General features: G+C 43.5%; 7 protein-coding genes across 7 annotated transcripts; 2 read left to right on the plus strand and 5 right to left on the minus strand.

Annotated features, from left to right (window-relative positions):
• Positions 1-741: 741 nt before the first annotated feature.
• Positions 742-3,422, minus strand: LOC126564068 (protein asteroid). The gene has a single exon (XM_050220981.1). The coding sequence runs from the start codon at positions 3,420-3,422 to the stop codon at positions 747-749; it is 2,676 nt and encodes an 891-aa protein (XP_050076938.1). The 3' UTR covers positions 742-746.
• Positions 3,423-4,059: 637 nt separating this feature from the next.
• On the plus strand, positions 4,060-5,257 carry LOC126564812 (PCI domain-containing protein 2 homolog). The gene has a single exon (XM_050221925.1). The coding sequence runs from the start codon at positions 4,060-4,062 to the stop codon at positions 5,245-5,247; it is 1,188 nt and encodes a 395-aa protein (XP_050077882.1). The 3' UTR covers positions 5,248-5,257.
• Positions 5,258-6,757: 1,500 nt separating this feature from the next.
• Positions 6,758-8,758, minus strand: LOC126564837 (cysteine protease ATG4B). The gene is made up of 5 exons (XM_050221954.1): positions 8,624-8,758; positions 8,090-8,435; positions 7,927-8,006; positions 7,296-7,856; positions 6,758-6,910 (listed from the first exon to the last, which is right to left on the minus strand). Exons 1-5 carry the CDS (start codon positions 8,733-8,735, stop codon positions 6,846-6,848), a joined length of 1,164 nt encoding a protein of 387 aa, XP_050077911.1. The 5' UTR covers positions 8,736-8,758; the 3' UTR covers positions 6,758-6,845.
• A 1,041-nt stretch (positions 8,759-9,799) lies between these two features.
• On the minus strand, positions 9,800-10,871 carry LOC126565069 (mediator of RNA polymerase II transcription subunit 30). The gene is made up of 2 exons (XM_050222207.1): positions 10,711-10,871; positions 9,800-10,635 (listed from the first exon to the last, which is right to left on the minus strand). Exons 1-2 carry the CDS (start codon positions 10,829-10,831, stop codon positions 9,800-9,802), a joined length of 957 nt encoding a protein of 318 aa, XP_050078164.1. The 5' UTR covers positions 10,832-10,871.
• Positions 10,872-11,115: 244 nt separating this feature from the next.
• On the plus strand, positions 11,116-11,962 carry LOC126560510 (bis(5'-nucleosyl)-tetraphosphatase [asymmetrical]). Its single transcript, XM_050216468.1, has 3 exons — positions 11,116-11,121; positions 11,339-11,598; positions 11,701-11,962. The coding sequence occupies exons 1-3, from the start codon at positions 11,116-11,118 to the stop codon at positions 11,951-11,953; spliced, it is 519 nt and encodes a 172-aa protein (XP_050072425.1). The 3' UTR covers positions 11,954-11,962.
• A 1,063-nt stretch (positions 11,963-13,025) lies between these two features.
• On the minus strand, positions 13,026-13,987 carry LOC126565154 (uncharacterized). Its single transcript, XM_050222302.1, has 2 exons — positions 13,919-13,987; positions 13,026-13,838 (listed from the first exon to the last, which is right to left on the minus strand). The coding sequence occupies exons 1-2, from the start codon at positions 13,985-13,987 to the stop codon at positions 13,026-13,028; spliced, it is 882 nt and encodes a 293-aa protein (XP_050078259.1).
• Positions 13,988-15,884: 1,897 nt separating this feature from the next.
• LOC126565817 (signal transducing adapter molecule 1) lies at positions 15,885-20,528 on the minus strand. The gene is made up of 6 exons (XM_050223026.1): positions 20,444-20,528; positions 18,764-18,924; positions 18,577-18,693; positions 18,214-18,492; positions 18,066-18,128; positions 15,885-17,498 (listed from the first exon to the last, which is right to left on the minus strand). Exons 1-6 carry the CDS (start codon positions 20,484-20,486, stop codon positions 15,885-15,887), a joined length of 2,277 nt encoding a protein of 758 aa, XP_050078983.1. The 5' UTR covers positions 20,487-20,528.
• Positions 20,529-21,464: the final 936 nt, after the last annotated feature.

Consider the following 21,464-nt stretch of genomic DNA (forward strand, 5'->3'; position numbering starts at 1 on the left):
ATTGAATGGTACGCGGACTGAGCTGAGCCCGAAAAACCACCCTCCGGTCAGCAGATTCAATGTGATAGAGGTCTTCAACTTGCACTTCGCTTAGAACTTCAGAGGGACTAAATCTGCCACTGGTCCAAGGGTTCTCCTCTACCTCATTTATCAAGAAGACTTTGCAGTCAAAAAATCATCATTTACCAATAGAGCTAATAGTAGAAGAAGTCTCGCCACCACAGGGGTTATATTACCAGAAAAACATATCTTCAAAGGATGCTCGACTTCCAAGAGTTGTTGTCCTCTCATGAGCCTAAACGTCCAGAGGCATTTTTTCTTTGCAGTTATCGTCCAAGGGCTCTACTCGGTCAAAGATCGCCTACTCGCCCACCTAAGAAAACTCCACCGTCTAGAGGGACAGCCGTATTCTATAGGATGTATTCTCCCAAAAGACGTCGTAGACGAAAGAGCCTAATCTATCAACAGAACTTATAGTCCTAGCAATCTTATCATCGAAATGGGGATCATCGTCCAAAGTGTCTTCTCGTAAAAAGGATCTTATGGTCGGATCTCAAATGATTTCAACAGTGATGCTTAGAACACTTCCCCCATAAACCTCCTAAAGTTTGAATCACCAAAATTAGACAAATTAACATAAAGTTGTAGTAATTTTACCTCTCAATTCTCTCAAAAATCACTTTGAGGCGGTGTTTTAATAATCTTTTTTGGCAATTTTTTTTCATTGAAACATTTATTTTTCCCCATCAGCGTACTAACAAAAGCTGGCTAAACGCATTATTCTCATCAATAAACTCGCCCTCATCACTCTCCTCCGTATCGTTCTTTGTTTCCCAATCATTGCTGGGCGTTACTTGCTGCTCAAGTATTCGCTTCACTTCTCCTGACACATTTTCCGTTTTCTTTCTCTTGGATGCTGCAATTTTCGCACGTTTTCTATCCTTCAGCTCGGGTACGAACGTTTGAACAAATTCCATCATTACACGCACCGCCGTGAGCAGGGCCGGCGAATGCGCAAACATAGACGTTCGTTCAAATTCAAACAGATCACCACGTGCCTTTATCCATTCGTACACGTTGTATACGTACAGATTGTTGTAAAGTTCGTGCATGTGCAGATTATCGAACGGGTAGCCCAACAGTGGTATTAAGCCGTAAAGATTGTAACAAACTGCCTGGAAGTTGGCCAGCGTATGCATCGTATTGGGAGCAATCGCTGATTTACGACTGCCGACCGTAGTATTTTCATTCACCGAAAAATGTTGTATTAACTCGTCGTACGCTAGCATCAGTTCTGCGCGCGATGTTCCACTTGTTAGCTTGTTGTAAAACGTTCGATTAAACTCGGTCGCAGATGATGGTGCTGCTGTGTCATTCTTTTCCGTACTGGGACCATTGGTTCTTTTGCTTGCTTTTCGCTGCTGTTCCAAGTACGATCGATTCTGATGCCGAAATTGATCTACATCGCGGTACAAGCTTTTTAACGATTTATCAATAATTTGCAGCTGTAAAAGGCAGATAATCAGTGCGTGCACGTGTGCCGCATTTACCAATCTACAGTTTTTCGCCCAATAAATTATCGCCAAAAAGTATAACCGTAGATTGCTCGGAACGCTTTTAATTGCTCGAAATAATTCTTGCCACTTCTCGATACCGGACTGTTGATAGAGTTTCGAGAGTATGGACACATTTGGCAATTTGGATGGGTCGTAACTAGTGCCTGGAGGTAAGCAAGCGTCACGGAAAATCATCGTTCTTACTCCGGCCCTTCCAACCCTTCGCGTGAGGTACTTAAAGTCCGTCGTTTTTACGCTGAATGCCGTTTTAAGGATGGCAAAAATGGTTCGCAAAATAGGATAGGCTGGTGTGTTACTATCTGGCCGTTGGAGGTCTTCTATTTGGGGATAGTTTATGTAGCAATTGGAGTGTAAAAGATCTGCCAAAAAACGTGGAACTTTCCCGGCACGGTACAGCTCTTTGAACCATTCGGGCCAATTGCGGTCGGTGTATTTGTTTTTGCGAGCTGGTTCTTCCTCATCCGGTGCCGTATCGGGATCGTCGTTGATTTTGTCCTCCGAATTGGATTCTTCGTGATCGGAAGCAGATGCTTTTTCTTCCTCGTCTTTAACGCTCTCTTCTTCAGCACAAGAATCATCGTCATTGTCACTTCCCGATATCGCTTCTTGATCCTGATCTTGTTCGTGCTCTTGCCCCTGATCGTTACCCTCATTATCAATCATAATTTCTACATCGAAATCTTCCATCATTAGTCCATCTCCTCCATCCTCATCCACCTCGCCTACCCGTGCCTCTAATTCCTTCTCGATTTCTTCATCTTCCAAAGGTTCGCTTACCTGGACAACCTCCTCTAAACCAAAGTAATGTAAAGCGGTGCAATCCTCACAATTGTATCCACGCATCGCGGTCAAAATCTGCCGATAGACTCGCTTCTTGTTTGCTTGCTTTATACATCGCATTATAGCCCGCGTAGCCGATTCTAGCGTATGTTTCTGTAGCCACTTAAGAAATAACTTTAATCGACGCTCGTGTCGGAAAAAATTACTATTCATATTACCTAACTGCATTGCCTCGAAGAAGGGTTTCAGCACACTTCGTCCGATGTAATCGTTCCCGAGCAGTACCGCAAACAGTGGTACCATCTCTTTGCCCAGCCGCTCATGCGGTTCGATCAGATTGTCGATCGTGTACAGGCAACAGTCGAGATAGGAGTACGCTTCCGCTTCTTCACCTTCCAGCACCGACTCATCCCCATACTGGGCTACATACCTAACAGCCTCCGTCCGATCTTGTGCCTTTTTCGATTGCTTCCGTTGCACAATCCCTATCTTAAAGTTGTTCCCTTCCCTGTCGGACACCTGGTGGAACACCTTGTTCGACAGCGTCACGTACGGTATATACTGCACGTCGTGTATGTAAAAGTCCGAATCGTAGCTCAACAGCGGGCAGTTCAGTTTTCGCGCCAAAATAGCCACCTCATCGTCCGCCTCAAACGGACAGCGCATGAAGGGCACTCCGGCTACACGCAGCGCATCGACAAACACCTCACGCAACATCGGTGGTGGTGTGCCACCGATTGCCGCAAGGTGGAATCCCTTCATTTTCTCCACCTTCTGCATCAACCGGTACCGGACGGTGGACATTTTACGCTTCTCGTACCCACCGTCCAGCAGTACGTACGGTGTAACGTTGGCCAGCTGCAGCTTCTCGAAAAAGTCTATCACAATCCGAAAGTACACGTCGTAGTTACCGCCCAGTGCGACCGTGTTGATGAGAGATTTGCGGAACAGCTGCAGACACAGATTGTCACCGTCGATGATAAGTTTTGTATCGTGCAATTCGTGCGGTTTTAGATAAACGGATGCATTTGCTGCGATAAATGTAGTTAAACCACGAACTCCCATTTTTGTATTGGGAAGTAAGCTAGTACCGGACAACGAATTGAAACTATTTTGTTGTTGTTCTCACACGTGCGATTTGTTTACAAATGAGCAATTTGATTTAACCGTATTGCAGGCAACCGGGCTATCCGGGGTAGCCACACCGGTTTTAATTGCTTTTTTCTCCGGTTCTAGGAATCCGATTGACTTGAAATTTATTTTGTGTGAGCAAATTACCAATATCTCTATCTGGAAATTTTCTTAAATTTTTTTGTAACCTAACACCTCGGCAGGTTTATGATGCATAGTTAAAGGCATAATGTTACAAACTTTTAATCGGGGCTCTTTTCTAGACTATCCCCTCCATTAATAATAATGAAAACGGAATTTACAATTGAGTTTAACGTTGAAAAATTGTTATAAACGAAATCTTGGCCTTTTATAAAGTTTTCTTTCCTAATTTCATTCCATCCGCCGAAAAAAAACCGTGAGAACTTTTGCAACCACTTAAGCAATGAACTGTCAAACGGTTGTTGATGTTTATTGTTCGGCGCCTCATTTGCAAAAACAGTTCAGTAGCGAAATCCGGAATAACTTACTCCGTTTTCCATAAAAGAAAACTAGTTTTAGTGCATTTAGTGAAAGTATTACTAAACACAGCATGTATCTACACGACTATTTAAACAAAATAATGCGCGTATGGAACGCGTACGAGGGCCAAGCAGTGGCCCGCTTCCTATCGCTCCAAGATTTTCACGTAAACGATCCCAACCTGTACAAAGAAAACCCGGACGCTGCCGTTAGCCGACAGTTACCCTCGCCGCTGGATGAAATCGTGTCCGCCCATCTAAAAGCCGTCTACCATCTGATGAACTCCAACGCTCCCAACTACACCGAAGCGTACCGTCACCAAACGAGCTGCATACAGGCGGTGGTAAAGCTGTTGCAGCAAATGAAGGAAGAAAATTGGATACTTCCAATCATGTACGTCGTTTCGATCGATCTGCGCCTACTGGCGACCAAGTGTGAGCAACAAACGAAAAGCTCGAAATGTGGAGAAATCCTCGAAAAAGCTGCCGAAAGCCTGATGTCCTGTTTTCGCGTGTGTGCCGGTGACACTCGTTCGTCGGACGAAGATACAAAGCGGCTCGGTATGCTGAATCTCGTCAATCAGCTGCTGAAGGTGTACTTCCGCATCAACAAGCTGCACCTGTGCAAACCACTGATCCGTGCGATTGACAGCTCCAACTTTAAGGACAGCTTTAGCCTGGCGCAACGCATCACGTACAAATACTTTGCCGGCCGGAAGGCGATGTACGATTCGGATTTTAAAAATGCGGAAGAGTATCTTAGCTTCGCTTTCGACAACTGTCCCCGCCGTTTCACGAAAAACAAGCGACTTATACTGATCTATCTGACGCCGGTGAAGATGCTGCTTGGGTATATGCCCCGAAAGGAAGTGCTGGAGCGATACAACGTGCTACAGTTTCATGATCTTGCGTCCGCTGTGAAGGAAGGCAATGTGCGACGGTTTGACGAAGCAATCCGTCGGCATGAGATGTTTTTCATCAATGCGGGCGTTTATTTGATTGTGGAAAAGATGAAGATACTCACGTACCGGAATCTGTTCAAGAAGGTGCACCAAGCGCTGCAAACGCATCAGATCGATATGAACGCGTTTCAGACGGCACTGCAGTTTTCCGGGGTGGAGGATGTTTCCATGGACGAAACGCACTGTATCGTTGCTAACTTGATCTACGAAGGTCGTATAAAGGGATATATTAGCTATCAGCACAATAAGCTCGTTATATCGAAGCAAAATGCATTCCCGAGTGTGGTGGCCGCCTGATCCAGTGAGGAGGAGGGATTTGTGGGAGAGTTGGGGAACGAAAGCCACGTTTAAAAGCATTTTAATAATATACGAAGAATCATTACCGCTCGTAAACGTTCATATGTGGAGCAGATTTATTAATATGGGTTTTGATTATTATCCCTTCTGAATTGGTTCGATATAGCGGAAGTTGGGGCAAGTGAGCCACCTGATATTTTTTCAGTAAAAAATCAGTTCGGCGACCAAGTGAGCATGCAGAGTACCTGTGACTAGAAAGAGTATACCAAATCTCTTTAATAATAGTTCATTTTTCTCATTTTTATCTTTTTTTTCTGCTGATCGACAATGTTGAGTGTAATCTTATAATGTTTCACCGAGTTCAAATAAGCTCTCAGCACACAAAGAAAGAAAATATGAAACTGCAAATTACATGACAAAGTTGAGACAAAAAGACGTCGGATCAAGACAGCTCAAAAACAACTATTTTCCAAATTTAAAAATAAAAATTCTTCTGGAACAACAGAAGCACCACTGTTAGGGGCAAGAGTGTTGCACAATGTTCGCTAATTTTAATAAGAATTCAGCTATAAAAAAACTTAAAAATTGTTGTTCACAAACACGATATCTCAGTTCGGGAATGGAATGAACGTCCCGATCGATCCTTCTTGGTGTTGAATCCCAGAATCAGATTCATTTTTTTATTTATTAGTAGTTCAGAGAGAAGCTGGGGCTAGAATGGAATTGGCAGTGATATCCGAGACCGAAAGGAGCACTTCTGCTGTACGAACCGTTGTACAACACTCCTTAGTTTCACCGATAAGAAAAAGCCAAAGAAAGAAGAATTGGTGAACCAAATTTACCCCTAGCGTAGAATAATGGAACGCCTGATCTGATATTCCATTTTAAATCATTTGCGATTGTTTTTTCTAGATGGCCGTTTTGCCTCCATATGGATGGGGCCACAATACTAAAAAATCACCACATATATAACCATTTTTAAAACTTTCATATAACGATTATTTTTTGATAGAATTTCTGTTGAGACTGAATAACATGTAAAAAATGTGTGCAAAATGACAATGAAAGCAAATTTAGCTTTAGAAAAAACATGTTTAAGTAGTTTACAGCAGATATTGCTTAACGTGACACACTTGCCCCAATTTCCGCTACTTGTACAGTTTTTCAACAAGATTTCTTTTGTTTTCCAACGTCTTCAAGTCGCTGTTTTATAACACTAAAACCTCCCATGCCTGATACCGCTAGAGAGAAATACATAGCCAATCACGAAGAACTGTTCCTTCCGCTTAGGTGAAATTGCAATTTTAATTTAATTTATATTTTAATCATCCTTTTTCCTCTCTCGAGCGTTCGCCAAAAACAGATATCGTGCAGCGCGCGCGCTTTTGACAAACGGAGCGAAGCAGCATTAAGTGGGAAAACACGGTCGAAGCAAGCATTGTGGTATCCATGAGCAACAGCCATTTTTTCTTCATCAGTATTTTGGCAGCCAGATGGTGCCTTCTTCAAGTGAGAAAGCTTGCATTAATGTGTATCAAAGGTTCGATTATCTCAATCTCTATCGTGCTGTGTGTGCTGTCCGACTGCTGGTGCTGCTGCTAGGCTATAATCTCGAACTCTTCATCCGAATCATCCAGCGTGCGTGGTTCAACCTCTTCAAATTCTAAAAAAATAGGGTTGTTTTTTTTATAAAGAAAGGTTCTTTTTACAGTGACCGCCAATAATATAAGACCACTTTCATGCCCATTGTTCAAACAACTGATTTCGATACGTCTACTAGGTAAAGCTTTATCAAATTTTAGAATGTATCATTAGCAATTGATAACATCTTTGTTTTTGTCCAATAGTTGATCAATCAAAAAAACCTGTAATTTTCATCCAATGGCAATCCAATTCATCCAATGGGAACGTATTCCAAAAATTTTCAACTATCTTTTACAAAAACAAATATGAGGTAAATAAGTTGAAAATTGGCTTCACAATTTCGTTTTTACCTGTGTGGTGTCATTTTATTGGCGATCACCGTAGAAGACATAAAAGCAGCTTACCTTCGTTCGGTATTTCCGTCGCTGATATCACATTGAAGGCCTCGGTTGGTCCACTGTTCTTACGCGACGAGCCAGACGATGCCGTCGTCGGTGTCCACGGTGCTTGACGCGTTTTTACCACCTCAAACAGTGCCTGACTGGTGCCACCGTTCAAACTATCGTTAAAACGCGCCACAAGCACATCAAACTGCTGCCTACTAGCACACAGAAAGCAGACGGCCAGCGAAGGATCCATCGAGGAGAAACTGATCCGATTAGCGTACCGTTGGTGAAACGTTTCATCTAGCTCCTGCTCGGCCGGTTCTCGCTTGCTACCGATCGTTCCTACCCTTTGGACCGTGTGCGGATCGAGATAGAGTGCTTCCTCGCCGACGTACCCGATGAAGTAAAGGGCTTGATTGGGACGGCCACCGATCATGCCGCAGCTACCCGGTAGCTGGAAACACTTTTTCAGACCTTCGATGTAGATCGGGTTCACTTCGCTAAGGCCCAACCGTAGTGGAACAATCAGCAGGAGCGGTTTCCATGCATCGAGATCTTTTTTATCTGCACATAATTCCACTGGAAAAAAAGTAAGAAGTACGTGATTACTACCTGGTTACTGCTTTTGTTACCTTTTAAAAATACGAACCTATTTCATCCGTTACTACCGTATTGTCCAGGGCTACATGAATGACTAGCCGACACCAATCGTCAAACTTTACTAGCTTTCTGTATGAGGAAACAATTATTTAATAATTAATTAAATTGCGCAAAACTTCCATCATTATTTCTCAGGGTTGTTTCCCACATACTTCAACACCTGTGCGACTGTATTCGGACCGAACCACTCGCCGATCCGTTTCTCTTCCGATGAGTCACCCATCAGGGCGATCTGGTGCAGCGAAAACGGTGCCTGTTTGCAGTCCTCGAATCGATTCACAATGTTAAGATAAATTTCATCCCTCGTTTCTGGCTCCCACGCCCAATCCCGGCCAAGGTGAAGGTGTACCAGTGCCTGTGCCAGTACCATCTGCCCACAGCGCAACATGCAGCCCCATCCTTTGTCCGTGGTTAGTTGTGTGTTGCCGATTGGAACGAATCCTTTCCGATAGGTACACCACAATCGAGATTGCACATCCTGTCGTATGATTTCGAGATCTAGAGAAAAGAAGAATAGGAAGTGTTTAAGGTGACCCAATTGTAAAGGTTCCGGACCGCGGGATATTTCAAACTGATTACAGCTGTAACTCAACAGCCCCGTGTAAGTTGTTGTGGCAGGTCCTCAAAGCGAGATTTGAGATTGAAGTATTTCGTGTCCCGCGGCTACAAATTCTAGACAAACTTACCATCGGTAGCATTGTATTGCTTTCCTAGTATCCACACGGTCTCATTCGTCTTGGGAATGTCATCCGGTTCGATGGCACCGCTCAGATCATACCCAACATATGCGTCCAGCATTTTTGGTGAGGAGTATGCGTTATTTATGTGATGTTATCGCTTGTTCGTTTCCAAGCGAGTTGGGTGATAACATTGGCCTACTTCTATCCCAACTACACAGCCCCACACACACACACAAACAATGATGGGTGGGGATGATTTAATAGAGCAGGATGACGGTACAAGAGCCTTCCTTGGATTACAGTGTCCACGGTTTGGTACACGCACTATGAACGAATTATACTACGTCGCGTCACTGTTTGGTAGCGGGCACAAAAAAGCCCCACACATGCACGATATTCCTGATTACAGATTAAAAGTCTGAAGCAGAACAACACACATCTCACACAGCACAGCTCAGCACAAATCCTACGGGTGCAACATTTGTTGCATTTTTCATGGATCTACGTATGTGTGTTCCCGTAAACTGCAGCCAATATTGACAAAGAAGAAGTCGTGTACACAGCACGCACGACGAATCAAAGAGAAAACGACGACGACGACGAAGGGCAGTGAGTGAAACTTCTTTTGTTTGCGTTTGTTATTATTTTCATCCCCATCCCTCCCACTTTTTTGACATTTATGCGTCGCGCGTCTATGTATGCTGAGCGCACAGTGGAAGCGATTGATGGTGGTCAAAATTGGAACGCATAATATCGACCACACACACGATCGATTCGCGGTGGTGCATCCGGGGCGCATTTGGTGATCATTTTATGCTGAATGATAAGCATTGTCCTAACAGTTAGTTTTTAATCCGATTTAGAATTAATTATGTTCAGTGAATTACTCCCGGTGTGTGGGCCAGCTACCAAGAGGGTCGAAGTTGCATTTTCTTCGTGGGATAAACCACTCGGATGTTTTATGAAACGAATTGCATTTGTGAACATTCTAAAAATATTCATTTTATAAATATCATTTCCCACACACAAACACTAACTCCATCTCGTTGCAGAATAGAAAAAAAATGTTATTTAACTTGTATTTTCTACCTTCAAACACGCATTTGACACGTACTATAATGGAGTGCTTTATCGTACTATTACATTTTCTTACAAGCTATAACCGTTCCGAAAAAAAAATGTTTAGCATCGTCTCATACTTAACATCGTGTTAATCTCCCATATCGTGAGCCGTATTTTGTCTATAATTTCCCGCAACTGTTTGTTCTTTAGCTGCACCATCGCCACCAGCTCACGATTTTCCTGCAGCGCTTTCTTGTACTCCTCCGTGTGTACCGGTTCGGTCCGTTCGATTTCACCCTTCAGCGGTATCAAACTTTCCACATGCGTATACTCCATCCCCTGCTGGCAATTATCGTTACACTTGTCGTACAGCAGCCGCAACCGTTTAAACAGCAGCCGAATCGTACGGAACTGTTCCTGTACCTTCGCTTTCTTATCATTGCTCGACAGCTGACCCTGGTTCGTACCGTTCGGTGGTTGTATCGAGCGCAATATGCCAAACACTTCCTGAAATCGGCTCACAATATCTTGCACTGTTTCCTGCCCAATGCGGCACAGCGAAAGTAGATTAAATTCGGCTTTCTGTTGCTGCTGTACGGTTGTTCCTCCACCACCACCACCACCACCGCCCGGTTGATTCGGTGGAACGGATTGGTTCTGCGATTGTGGGTTGTTCATTACGTTACCGGGTCCGACATTACCACCCGGTTGCATACCCATCTGAGCCGTTGGTTGGCTGGCTTGATGGGAAGCGTTCTGGCCGACCATTTGATTTTGTCCTTGCTGGTGCTGGTTCGACGGTACCTGTTGGGGGTTGGTTTGCATGCCTTGTGCGGCTTGCTGCTGTTGTTGTGCATTTTGCTGCATCATACCGGGATTTAGACCCATGTCCTGATTGCCCTGCCCGGGTACGCCTTGCATTTGTGGACTGTTCATAACGTTGTTTTGGTTGAAACCTGAACAAAGGTTGTAAACATTAAGGGATGCAATGGAAATCGGGGAAGCATCAGCCGGACACTTCTTCTACATACCCATCATACCCATTTGGTTGGGAACGTTCATTTGATTTAGATGTTGCTGAATTATCGGGCTATTGTAATTTCCCCGATGCCCACTAGGGCTCTGGTAACCTCCCGGAAACTGGCCAGACATGTTTAATGCACAAAATATCGTACTTTTTACCACCTTTTCCGACAAATTCTTTCGCTTGGTTTATTTTTCCGATGCGGCAAACTTTGCATTTGTTGTTTTGACAGTAGAGCACGCAAAATCATCTTTCTCACCAATGTATACATTGATGGTGCAGATGCGCATCTGCTCACTATAGTGAGAAGCATGATTTTGCTCGCATGGTTTGTTCCTGAGGAGCTGTCAAACAAAAGAACCGTTTTCAACCGGTACTCACAAACCGGTGCGATACACACCCTGTGGACCGAATGACAGTCAGATGCTTTTTGTTTTGCTTTGTGCGCTGCACTATTTTCCGTGATTTCATTTCAAACACGCCGCGTTGCATCGGACAAAGTTCACCTCATTCAATACCCGCGTCGTCCGCAGCGATACCGAGTGCAGTGAAGCATACATACATACATACATACACACACAGAGCTACAAAAGGCTGAGCCTAACTGTACAAAAAGTTACTGTTGTTTGCATTAGTCAGCATTTCCTCCAGTGCCTAAACGATTAGGCATTTTGCGTGCCAAACAAAAAAAAGGACCAACCATTGAACACAAGGACAGCAAGATGGCAAAACGTGCGGCCGGCTTTCTCATATTTCGTCGGCTGCGCGAACGTATCGAGTATCTAATGCTGCAAGCGTCGTACGGCCAGCATCACTGGTCGCCACCGAAAGGGCACGTCGATCCGGGAGAAGATGATTACGCGACAGCCCTGCGAGAAACGACTGAGGAAGCCGGGTAATGTTTGTGCTACACCGCCGACAAGGTCAAATTCTGTGTTCCGTCAACTGTTTTGCTGACTTTTTTTCCCCCTTCTTCTTCTTCTGTTCGGTTTTTTAGCTACACCGAAAGTGACCTAAATGTGCATCGGAAGCAATCGTGCACACTCGAGTACAAAGTGAAGGGACATGATAAGGTGGTCGTGTACTGGCTGGCGGAACTGCGCAATCCTTCGCAGGAAGCGAAGCTGTCCGACGAGCACCAGGACATGAAGTGGCTGGACTGTGATGCAGCGATCCAGATTGCGGGCTACGAAGATTTCGCAAAGATGGTACGCCAATTTGATGCTAAAATTAAGGCAAACGAGCTGTGAATCGAAGGTGATGATGATGTGGTGATGCTGTTGTGTGTGGCGTTTTCGAGTACAAGTCATTTATCCGTCTCGTCTTGCACCAGTTTTTTTGTCGCGCTTTGCCGTTTTACACTTATATATCTCTATATATAATATCTATATACATCCACACACAAGTATATAGATTGAAACACACATACACAGACGCGCGCGCGCCAAACGCTTTCTCTAATTGGATAATATGAAAATTATCGATTGTTCTCTACGATGATGACTACCATTGTAACTTTACGCCTCGATTATATGATCTATGAGCAAGTGAGAAATGTTTCACTTTAAACTAACTAAAAAATAAATCAGTCATGTTATGACGACAGTTTAGGCCCTTTATTTATCAACACAGTTTTTTGTGTTTTCATTACTGTTCTTTCTGCTACTCGAACATGTGTTTTTTTTTGCTAATAGGGTAAATGTAGTAGAATTCGGCAGGCAATTGCAGCCGTTTACCGAAAATTTGAAAACTGTAATCAATATCAATTATTTTGGTAGAAAGTGATACTATATTGGTTGTTAAACTATCGAAGAATGTTTCTATATACTTAGTTAAGGGGTTCAACCCAATTTTGAAGAAATATTCGTAAAAATGAAAACATGGATTTTGCTCCTATTTTCGACATTGCGAATACAGCTTTAAAAACACTATAAAAAGTATAATTGAATAGATTAAATGTTTAAAACTCGTTTTAACTCTTACTTTGCTCTAATTTTTCTTTATCAAAATTTCTGGCTAAATATTTAATTTTATGTCGCTCATTTTATTTTCAACCTTAATACAGGCAATCGGGCTACCCAGGGTTGCCGGCATCTTTGTAGGCTAATAACTTTTTTACACTTTATTCAATTGTGGTTTCTATATTAAAATGAAAATTAAATTAACACTTCTTCTTTCTATTGAAATACAAACGACACTTCTACACTTAGACGTTTTGAAGTTATGGTTATTCAAAGATAACATGTTTTTTTTCTACATAAATTGAAAAACCCTACACGCACTACCGTAAACGCACATTCAATGCCTACTACGAACGTGTCTTTACCGACCCTTCTTCCGATACGCATTTCTACCAACGTTACTTTCCAATTCTTCTTCCGGATCAAACTCATCGTCCTCCCCATACTCCAGCTCATCCTCCTGGCAGAGTTCACGCCGGTACAGCTCCTGAAACACTTCATACTCTTCCAGCGTAACGTAGGCCACTTTCACCGCAAACCGCTTATCGCTCGTATCAGTAATCTGATGGACCGGTGGATTACCGGTCGGTGTACTTTTATCCGCCTTCAGCGAACGTGGCTTAAACAATCCCAACCGCTCCAGAAACGTATGCCGACAGCGCAAATGTTCCAGGTCATGGGCGAAGGCACACGATTTAACGACCTCCAGCACATCGTGCCGCATCGTCTCCATCAGATAGACAATCTTCGCTTCCGTTGTGTGCTGATCATCCACCACTAGGTTCGGAGCGTTCAGAAACAAGCGATACACATTTTTGCGTGTCTCAAAGTGCGAATGAAGAAATGCGACTCGCTGTGCCAGCTGACTGTGGTTGGTGTAATCCAGCAAGTATGGGTGAGCCGACACAAGCACCTTCATGTTTGCATCACCAAATTGGCACGATCGCCAACAGTGCAGACTTTCGGCGATCTTTTCCACCGGGCGTACCAGTATGCTCGGGTGGCCACCGATAATGGTAAGCATTTTTTCCTGCTCCAATCCTTCCGTGCTGAGAAGGCGCACTGTACGATGCCATTGCTCGGGAGTGTATTTTGTAAGCTCGGGAACGGTAGCGAGCAGTGTGGCAATGTTCGCTTTATTCACCCCTTCGATGGATGAGGCAATCGTTTCGGCCTGGGGAAAGCAAATACGTTGTGGTTGTGGTTGCGGTTTGTTACTGTGGATATAAATCCGGGAGTCCGTTCGATAGTTACCAATTTCGATGAGTTGTTTGTGGTGCTGTACCTTCGCAGCAAAAATGCTGCTGTACATCTAGTAAGCATGGCGGTTTACTTTTTCGATCACAATTATCACGCAAATACGCACGAGGGGTGTGCGAAATCAAAACAATACGAAAACAGTACGTTAAAGACGAAGGGGGACAAATTAAGCTCGCGCTGTAAGGCGCTGCAAAAACGCGCTGTATGCTGGATTAGTTTTGGAGCAGACAGGGAATAAAATTGAAAGGAAATAATTTTCTAACATAAATACTGTTCCACTTTGCTGATATATTGCTATTTGTATTGCTGGATGCTATACAAAAATGTTGGTGTCCTATATAGTGTTTGTACCACTGTACGCTTTGACAGCTGCAGTTTGCCGGTAAATAAACCCTTGAGTGTTCTACAAAAGTTTTCCTTTTTGTTCGGAAAATTCAAATTGCATCGTCTCCAACGGTGAATCTCGTTATTTAAATGAACGGCGAACTGTTTTTTTTTAAATTCTTTTAATATGAAAGATATTTGTTTTTTTTTTTTAATAACTAAGCGATAAACTTCCTCAAGTTCGTTCAAATTTACCCACGATCTATCGAATAGTGATGAGCGGGTCGGCCCGAACCTACCGGGTCGAAGCCATCCGTAAGCAGATCGAGGAGCGGTTCGGATCGTATTCCCAATTCCAGCGAGTTCGGATCCGTGTCCGTGGGTGAAGCAAAACTGATATTTATCAGTCAATCAAACATCATAAACCTCAATTATTAATTTAGTGTATTTATTTTTCCATTGTAGGGTGTGTAGTATGTTCGTAGCTCAATTATTATACAGCAGGAATCATTCGCTCCGACTGAGTACATCTTTGCATCCTCAACATCGCTCGCACCGGTCCTTTTTTTAAACCATGGACTTAACAAACACTTCCCCAAAATCCCCTGACCCTCCGCCAGCCCCACATCTTGTGTTAGCTACCGAACGACCGCGGTTGTTTCTCCCCTGCTCAATGCTATCGCGTATATAAATACATATCCTACTTTATATATTCACCTTTTCTTTTTTTAACGCTAAATCCTAGTCGTTTTTTTGTGTAGATTCTGCGAATGTTCAAAAAATAAGCCCTTACAACATGCGTCGCTATTAACACTTCCGAACAACACCCAGTATCCCCCTTCTCTTCCTCCCGTATCCGTAGTAGTAAATCACACTCGGGCCTCAATTCTTCTATACTGTTTCGTAAAACGTAATTTGCTTTAGCATTACAGGGTTTTCAAGGTTATAACAAACAAGATCGTCGAGATATTGATTAGTCCAGGTATATTAATGATTCAATCTGCTGAGGTATAGAATTGCTCGGGTGTTGTCATCAGCATGTCCCGCAGGATTGTAGAGTCACTCTTTTTCCATCCTAGTATCCATAGCTCAGGCAACTGTTCAAGTCGCCTAGACATTTTACAGCACGGCGCGACGCGTAACGTAAAAACGCGTGAGTCTAGTAAAATATCGAAAAACATCTCAGCAGATTGAATCAATAATATACCAGAGCAAATCAATATGTAACTCGCTCATTAGAACCACGAAAACCTTGTATCATTATTAGATTATTAGGATTATTATTGCTAGCGAAACAAACGGGATTCTTTTTTAATGCACAATCCAATGCAATTGTGAAGTAAGAGGTAAGAAAGTTTACTTTTTAGAAGACAAAACAAAAATGGTATCCCCCTGCGAGCAGACTTGAGGACTTTTTCGTTTTCTTTTTACTTCTTTTAAATCGGGATGGAATATCATATAAAAAGACAGCACAACACAAAAGGCGCTACGTGGCCCCTATTATGGCTCAGATTAGATTAGTTTAACAAACAAAAAATTAGCGCTAATCGACTCTCCGCGAAAAGCCCCCCAATCGCATTCAGCAGCTTCAAAATTGGTCAATATTTCTGGTGTAGGAAGTATCGTCAAGCGAAGCTTACCGCTGCTGCTGATAGATGGGAATGTTTTGCGGTCCCTGGTGATGGTGGTGGTTAGTGTTGATCGACAACGGTCCACCACCGACGACACCAGGTCCACCGGGTGGAAACATGTTCATTGGACCACCGCCCATCATTGGGCCAAAATTTCCCATCGGCGGTGGTGGACCCATCTGAGGCATGAATTGTGGCGGTTGTTGCTGTTGTTGTTGCTGCGGTTGTTGCTGCTGTTGTGGTCCAGAAGTGGGTGGGAAGTGTGCAGGCGGCATATTCATCGATAAATGTTGACTTGGATGAGGATGTTGGTTCAGGTTCGGTTGGACTGGTTGAGTGGACGTTGGTGGTGGTCCACCAGAAACGGGCAACGTTGTTTGTTGTCCCGGCTGAGATACGGCCGGTTGTTGCTGCTGCGGTTGAGGAACGTAGCTCGGATAACTGACCGGTGGCTGCTGTACAGATGGTCGCATTTGCGGTAGCGTATTTGGGTTTGGTGGAGCTTGATGCTGCATTTGATGATGAGACGACGGACCGACAGACATACCGGGAACTGGTGGAGGCGACGTTGGATTCGCGTACCCTTGCGGCATTGCACCATGCTGCTGCTGCTGCTGCTGCTGAGACATCGGTGGACCGCTCATATTTGGCATCGTCGTCTGTGGTGCAACGGTCGCGCTGGACTGTTGATTACTTACACCGGACATCGAAGTAGTCGGCCCAACCTGGGAAAGCATCCCATTACTGGTGGGCCCGTTTTGAAGGCCTGGCAACGCATGAGACTGATGGTGATGAGGGTGCGGATGAGGTTGTTGGGCTGGTGTCGGGAACTGTGGCATCGTACCACCAACATTCATTTGTGTGATATCGTGTCGAAGATGGGCCATATTATACCCTGGGGGCAACGATGGTGGTCCACCTGCCATCGGATACATTCCAACACCCGGAAGGCTCTGGTACATGGCCGGCATACCACCGTACATCGGATTCATCGAACCGCCCGCATAGCCACCGGGTGGAGGAGCAGCAGCCACATATCCGCCAGCTGGGCCACCACCACCCATCGACATCGACATCATTCCCGATCGGTCCGGTTCGCGCATCAGATTGTGGTACAAATTAATTGCATCCACCAAATCACTACTCAACTGCGTTAGCTGTGCATGTTTTCGATCGACCCGCTCCAACTCCGCATCAATCATCGGTCCCATCTGATTGACGAGCTGCTCGAGCTGCAACATCTCGTCCGTATCCTGGGACGGATCTTCCGGGTCCGCTTCGTGTATCAGATGCAGCAAACGGTCAATCTTTTCCTCATTGATTTCAACCGCAGCCGACTGCAGTATCTGCTTCTGTTGACCCTCCTTGTCATTGCCACTTTCGAGCTTTTGTTCATCCGAAAATTGGACACTCTTTTTCGTACCCTTTGCCGTCGTAAGGGATTCGGGCTCCACGGATAAATCCGCCGTGACAAAGTTCGAAGGGAAAAGTCCTTCGCCACGTTGATTCTGACCCTTCCACCAGTTTGGGTCGGAATCGTCTAGGACCATGATGATTTCACCTGCCTGGAACGTTAATTCGTTATCCTCTGCCGCTTCAAAATCGTATAGTGCGCGAACCTGTTTGATGATTTGAAAAAGAACGTTTGTAATTACTTCATTCATAATTAATTGCAGGGTTTTTGACCATATAATAAAATTCAGTGCAATCAGTTTGGAGTACTTTGCAAATAACTTATGGATAAGTTAAGCATTGTTTTATATATTTTTCGTTTTTGGCGCATTTATTGTTATTTTTCAAACGCACCTCAAATTTTTCATTAGTTTTGTTTTTACTCTGTTTAAAAATCAATTCGTTCGTTCAATTCACTTGGTCAAAAGTTTAAGCGACAAGTTTGTAGCTTTCGAATCTACAAACTTTTTGACGTCAAATTTGCGCATAAAATTGTTTGATTTTATGCTTCGTGAACCGTGGGTTTTGTTTTTGTAATTAAAGCTGTACTAGAATAAAGTTCCCCAGATTAACATAGGGCGATTTAGTGGTTGGTCATTTGAAAACTCTGTAGATTGCTAAACACAGCCTACTTGAGAGATTCCGCTCACACTTTCCAACACTACCCGTACCGATTGCACTGTAATTCCTTTTAGATGGTTAAAACCCACGTTAAAATTTAAAATTTTCCTTACCTTCCTTGGTTCTGCCACAGGTGCAGTGGATAGCAAAGCGGAAGGATACAGTGACGAAGCGGTCTGAAAAGGACAAGACAAAAAACACATTATTGTTTTGTTGCAATCCAATTCCGCTGCATTCCTATTGCAAATACTGATATCTTACCGCACCGGACGATGATGATGACATCATCTTCGGCGATTGCGTGTTTTTGACTTCCTTCAGCGAAAGTTCGATCGCTTTCGCAATGTCATCTTCCTCCTGCTGACTAGACACGACGTTCGGATCTTTGCTGAGCGTCGTTTCACGCTTTGGTGTTGCCGATGGGTCGCTAAAATCGTGCCCCTCCTCTCGTAGCTTTTTGTACAGCGAAGGTATCAGATCGAGCTGCGGATCGGACTTGAACACATCCTCCGCCCAGCGTTTAAGGGTAAGCTTTAGCTTCTGTGAGTCGGGAAAAGTACAACAATGTGTTAAAGTAATAGGATTATTTTTTTTCATGTCCATTCATATTCCTTTGTTTCTTACCGTTGTCACTTTTGGTTGACTTTTCTGCAAAAGCTTCTTAAACTCGGTTTCAAACTCCCGGGAAGCAACTTCCAGGTGGAACTGTTTGCCACAGTTATTAACGCACGCATCGAGAAGCTGAAATGTAATAAAACAAATGTTTATTAATTGGTTTACTACATTTATCTTTATTTTTAAATTAGCATACCGTTATTGCTTTCATCACCACATGCGGGTTGGGTGAGTTTAGTCGTTTTATTATACATTTTAGACAATCCTTAGCTGTCGCCGTACCATTGTTAACACGGTCACAGATGTCCAGTATTAGACCCCAATTTTCCGTCGTATTATTTTCGCTGGTCGTTTTCTCTGCAAAAAAAAAGAAAAGAAAAATTGAATATTTAATAGTTCATGTAGTTCATGGCTAACTAAAGGAATTTTAGAATTTTTTGTTGAAGAATTTACTATGGACTCAGAGAAGCGAAGATATACTTCCTCTATAAAAAATGGCCAAAATCTTACAAGATGAAAATAGTTCATTTAAATTTCAATTGACATGAAATGCATGTCTGTTCCCTCTTTAAGCAATTACTGTTTAATCTGAAACATTACTATTATCAATACGTTTTTTTGCTACCATAAAAACAAACAACAGATGCATTTGCGGTTGAGGATGAACTTGTATTGCCGAGGGTCATATTTCATAGTAATCATGAGTGCGTGGCTGTGTGCAAACCCCGTATCATTTATCGCCAACAATAATCAGTGTTAAAATAAAAACGCAATGACGAATGAATAGTTGGGACGGTTGGGCGTAAATCTTGCAGCGAATCCGTACAAATGACTCATACATTCTCGATGCAAGGAAAGGCATGATCTGGTTTTTTCGGGTCCAGAATAAGGTTCCAAAAACGAAACACTCATGTTAGTGATAATTTAATGTTGGGTAAGAGAAACAACAATGTTGAGTGTGTTTTGTAATCTGCTCACAGACAGTAAGTTTTGCTACAATCATACGAAAAAAAAAAAACATTCTGAAACCGGAGCGGCCAAACGTTCAATTAGAACTTGTACGGTTTCCGGAGGTCGCTTTACGGGCTACCTAGAGATAAGCTTGTCTACGCAATTTGGTGCGCTGCTGGTGTATTAGTCAGCGTCTTGAGCTGCGTGTTTGTTTTGTCAGAGGTTCTCGTTGCCCCCTACTTTTCAACACACACGGAAGCTGTACAGCCTTCAGCCTGTTTGAGAACAAAAGAAGCGTTAAAGAACATGTAAATAAACAAGTGCACAACGGTGATCTGTTGTGCCAATTCCCCTTAAGGCTAAATAAAGAGCGCTCTGGAAATCGTGAACAAGGGCGATCGTTGAACGTCCAGCCGTATCATGGAACCGGATGGTTCCCCCCGGTTACTCAGCAGCACAGTTTGGAAGCCAAAGTAGGCTACGATTTTAAAGTTCCATTGCTTCCTGCAGAGTCCCCACGAGAGTGTATTGATTTTCCTGCGTTCGTTAACAAAGTGTAAACTTTGCCTGTAAGTTGGGTCGCCCCTTATCAACGTAGGGTGCAGTGTCACGTCACACTTTACCTAACACGGTTGACCTTTACCGCCGGGCGAAATTCTCATTCATCTCACCCATTTGCTGCGGCCCACCGTGACGCTCTAACCCGACACCAACCAGCGGCACATCCTAATTTAATTAATAAACATCAAATGCAGAAATGCGTCGCGATATTGGTGCGTTTGGATGCGCGCTGGGAATGCGCCACCTTTACTTGCGGGTGGTTTAAGACTTATTATTGTGTCGTCACATGGGTTTGCGTGAAGTTGTTGTCCTTCGTAAAACACCGAGGTGTCACGAGTTCCATCTCTCCCCGCCCCATACCAACCTATATCCGCGTTGAGTGAAGATGACGTTCCAAACAGACTCATTTTTGCTACGGTGATCCGGCTGTGGATGCTACGATGGGACGACTCTTGCTGCCTTTATTGCCTGGATGCTAATGGATCCTTTTGTACAGCGCCACGTACATGCACAAACAGATCCCGGAGCCGTGTTTCCCAGGGTGTGGATTGTAGTGCCCCGCGTCCCGTCGTTATCAGTCAGCCTCTTTATCCACCAGCGTCGGGGAGACAGGGGAAGGATTCCTGTTTTGGGGTTTCTGCAAGGGCTGCACACTTTCACCCTCTATATGCACACACACATGCACGCACGCACACACGATATTCACACCTCCTACTAGGGATCAATTCGGTTTGTGTTGGGGATGTGATTTTTTCTTTTGCTTTTCTTCGAATTTGCACCCTCTCTTTTGTTTCCACCAAATTGACGTTTTGGCACGTACTACGGCGATGCAATACTAATTTTGTTTGAACCGATATAATTTACACCTCTATTTTTCACTATTTCAACACTTTTCCTGTGGGGATGAACGACACACAACACACTACACTATACTACGGTGCATAATTTTTCGGGGGAAATTTGGGTTTGGCGATGGTGTGTTCCAAAAGATTTTGTACTTTTGCTCTCTCTGTGTGTTGAAGAAGGCGATGATGAATCAAATCGACAAAAGATGACAGATTGTTCTTCGCTTACTTCTTCTTGTTCTTGTTTTTCGTAGCAAGAGGTTTTTTTTATTTATCAGCTGTCATAATATGCACACTGGGAAAAAGCTATACTGTGAAGAGGTCAGCTCTACAATTTTAAAACTCATTATTTTTCATTAAAAAATTTAAATTGCGCTCAACTGTTACAAAAAATAAAATGATTTTTTTTCAAATTTTCATTAAATTGCGCAAATGAATACTCTTTCCCGCAAAACAGAACAATTCGAAAAACAAATTAAACCTATTTTTTGATCCTTCATTTACAGAATACACAACCTGATGAAGTGACAGTACAGCTGG

This window comes from Anopheles maculipalpis, chromosome 3RL (assembly GCF_943734695.1).
Source record: "Anopheles maculipalpis chromosome 3RL, idAnoMacuDA_375_x, whole genome shotgun sequence".
In the NCBI taxonomy this organism is placed as follows: Eukaryota; Metazoa; Arthropoda; class Insecta; order Diptera; family Culicidae; genus Anopheles; species Anopheles maculipalpis.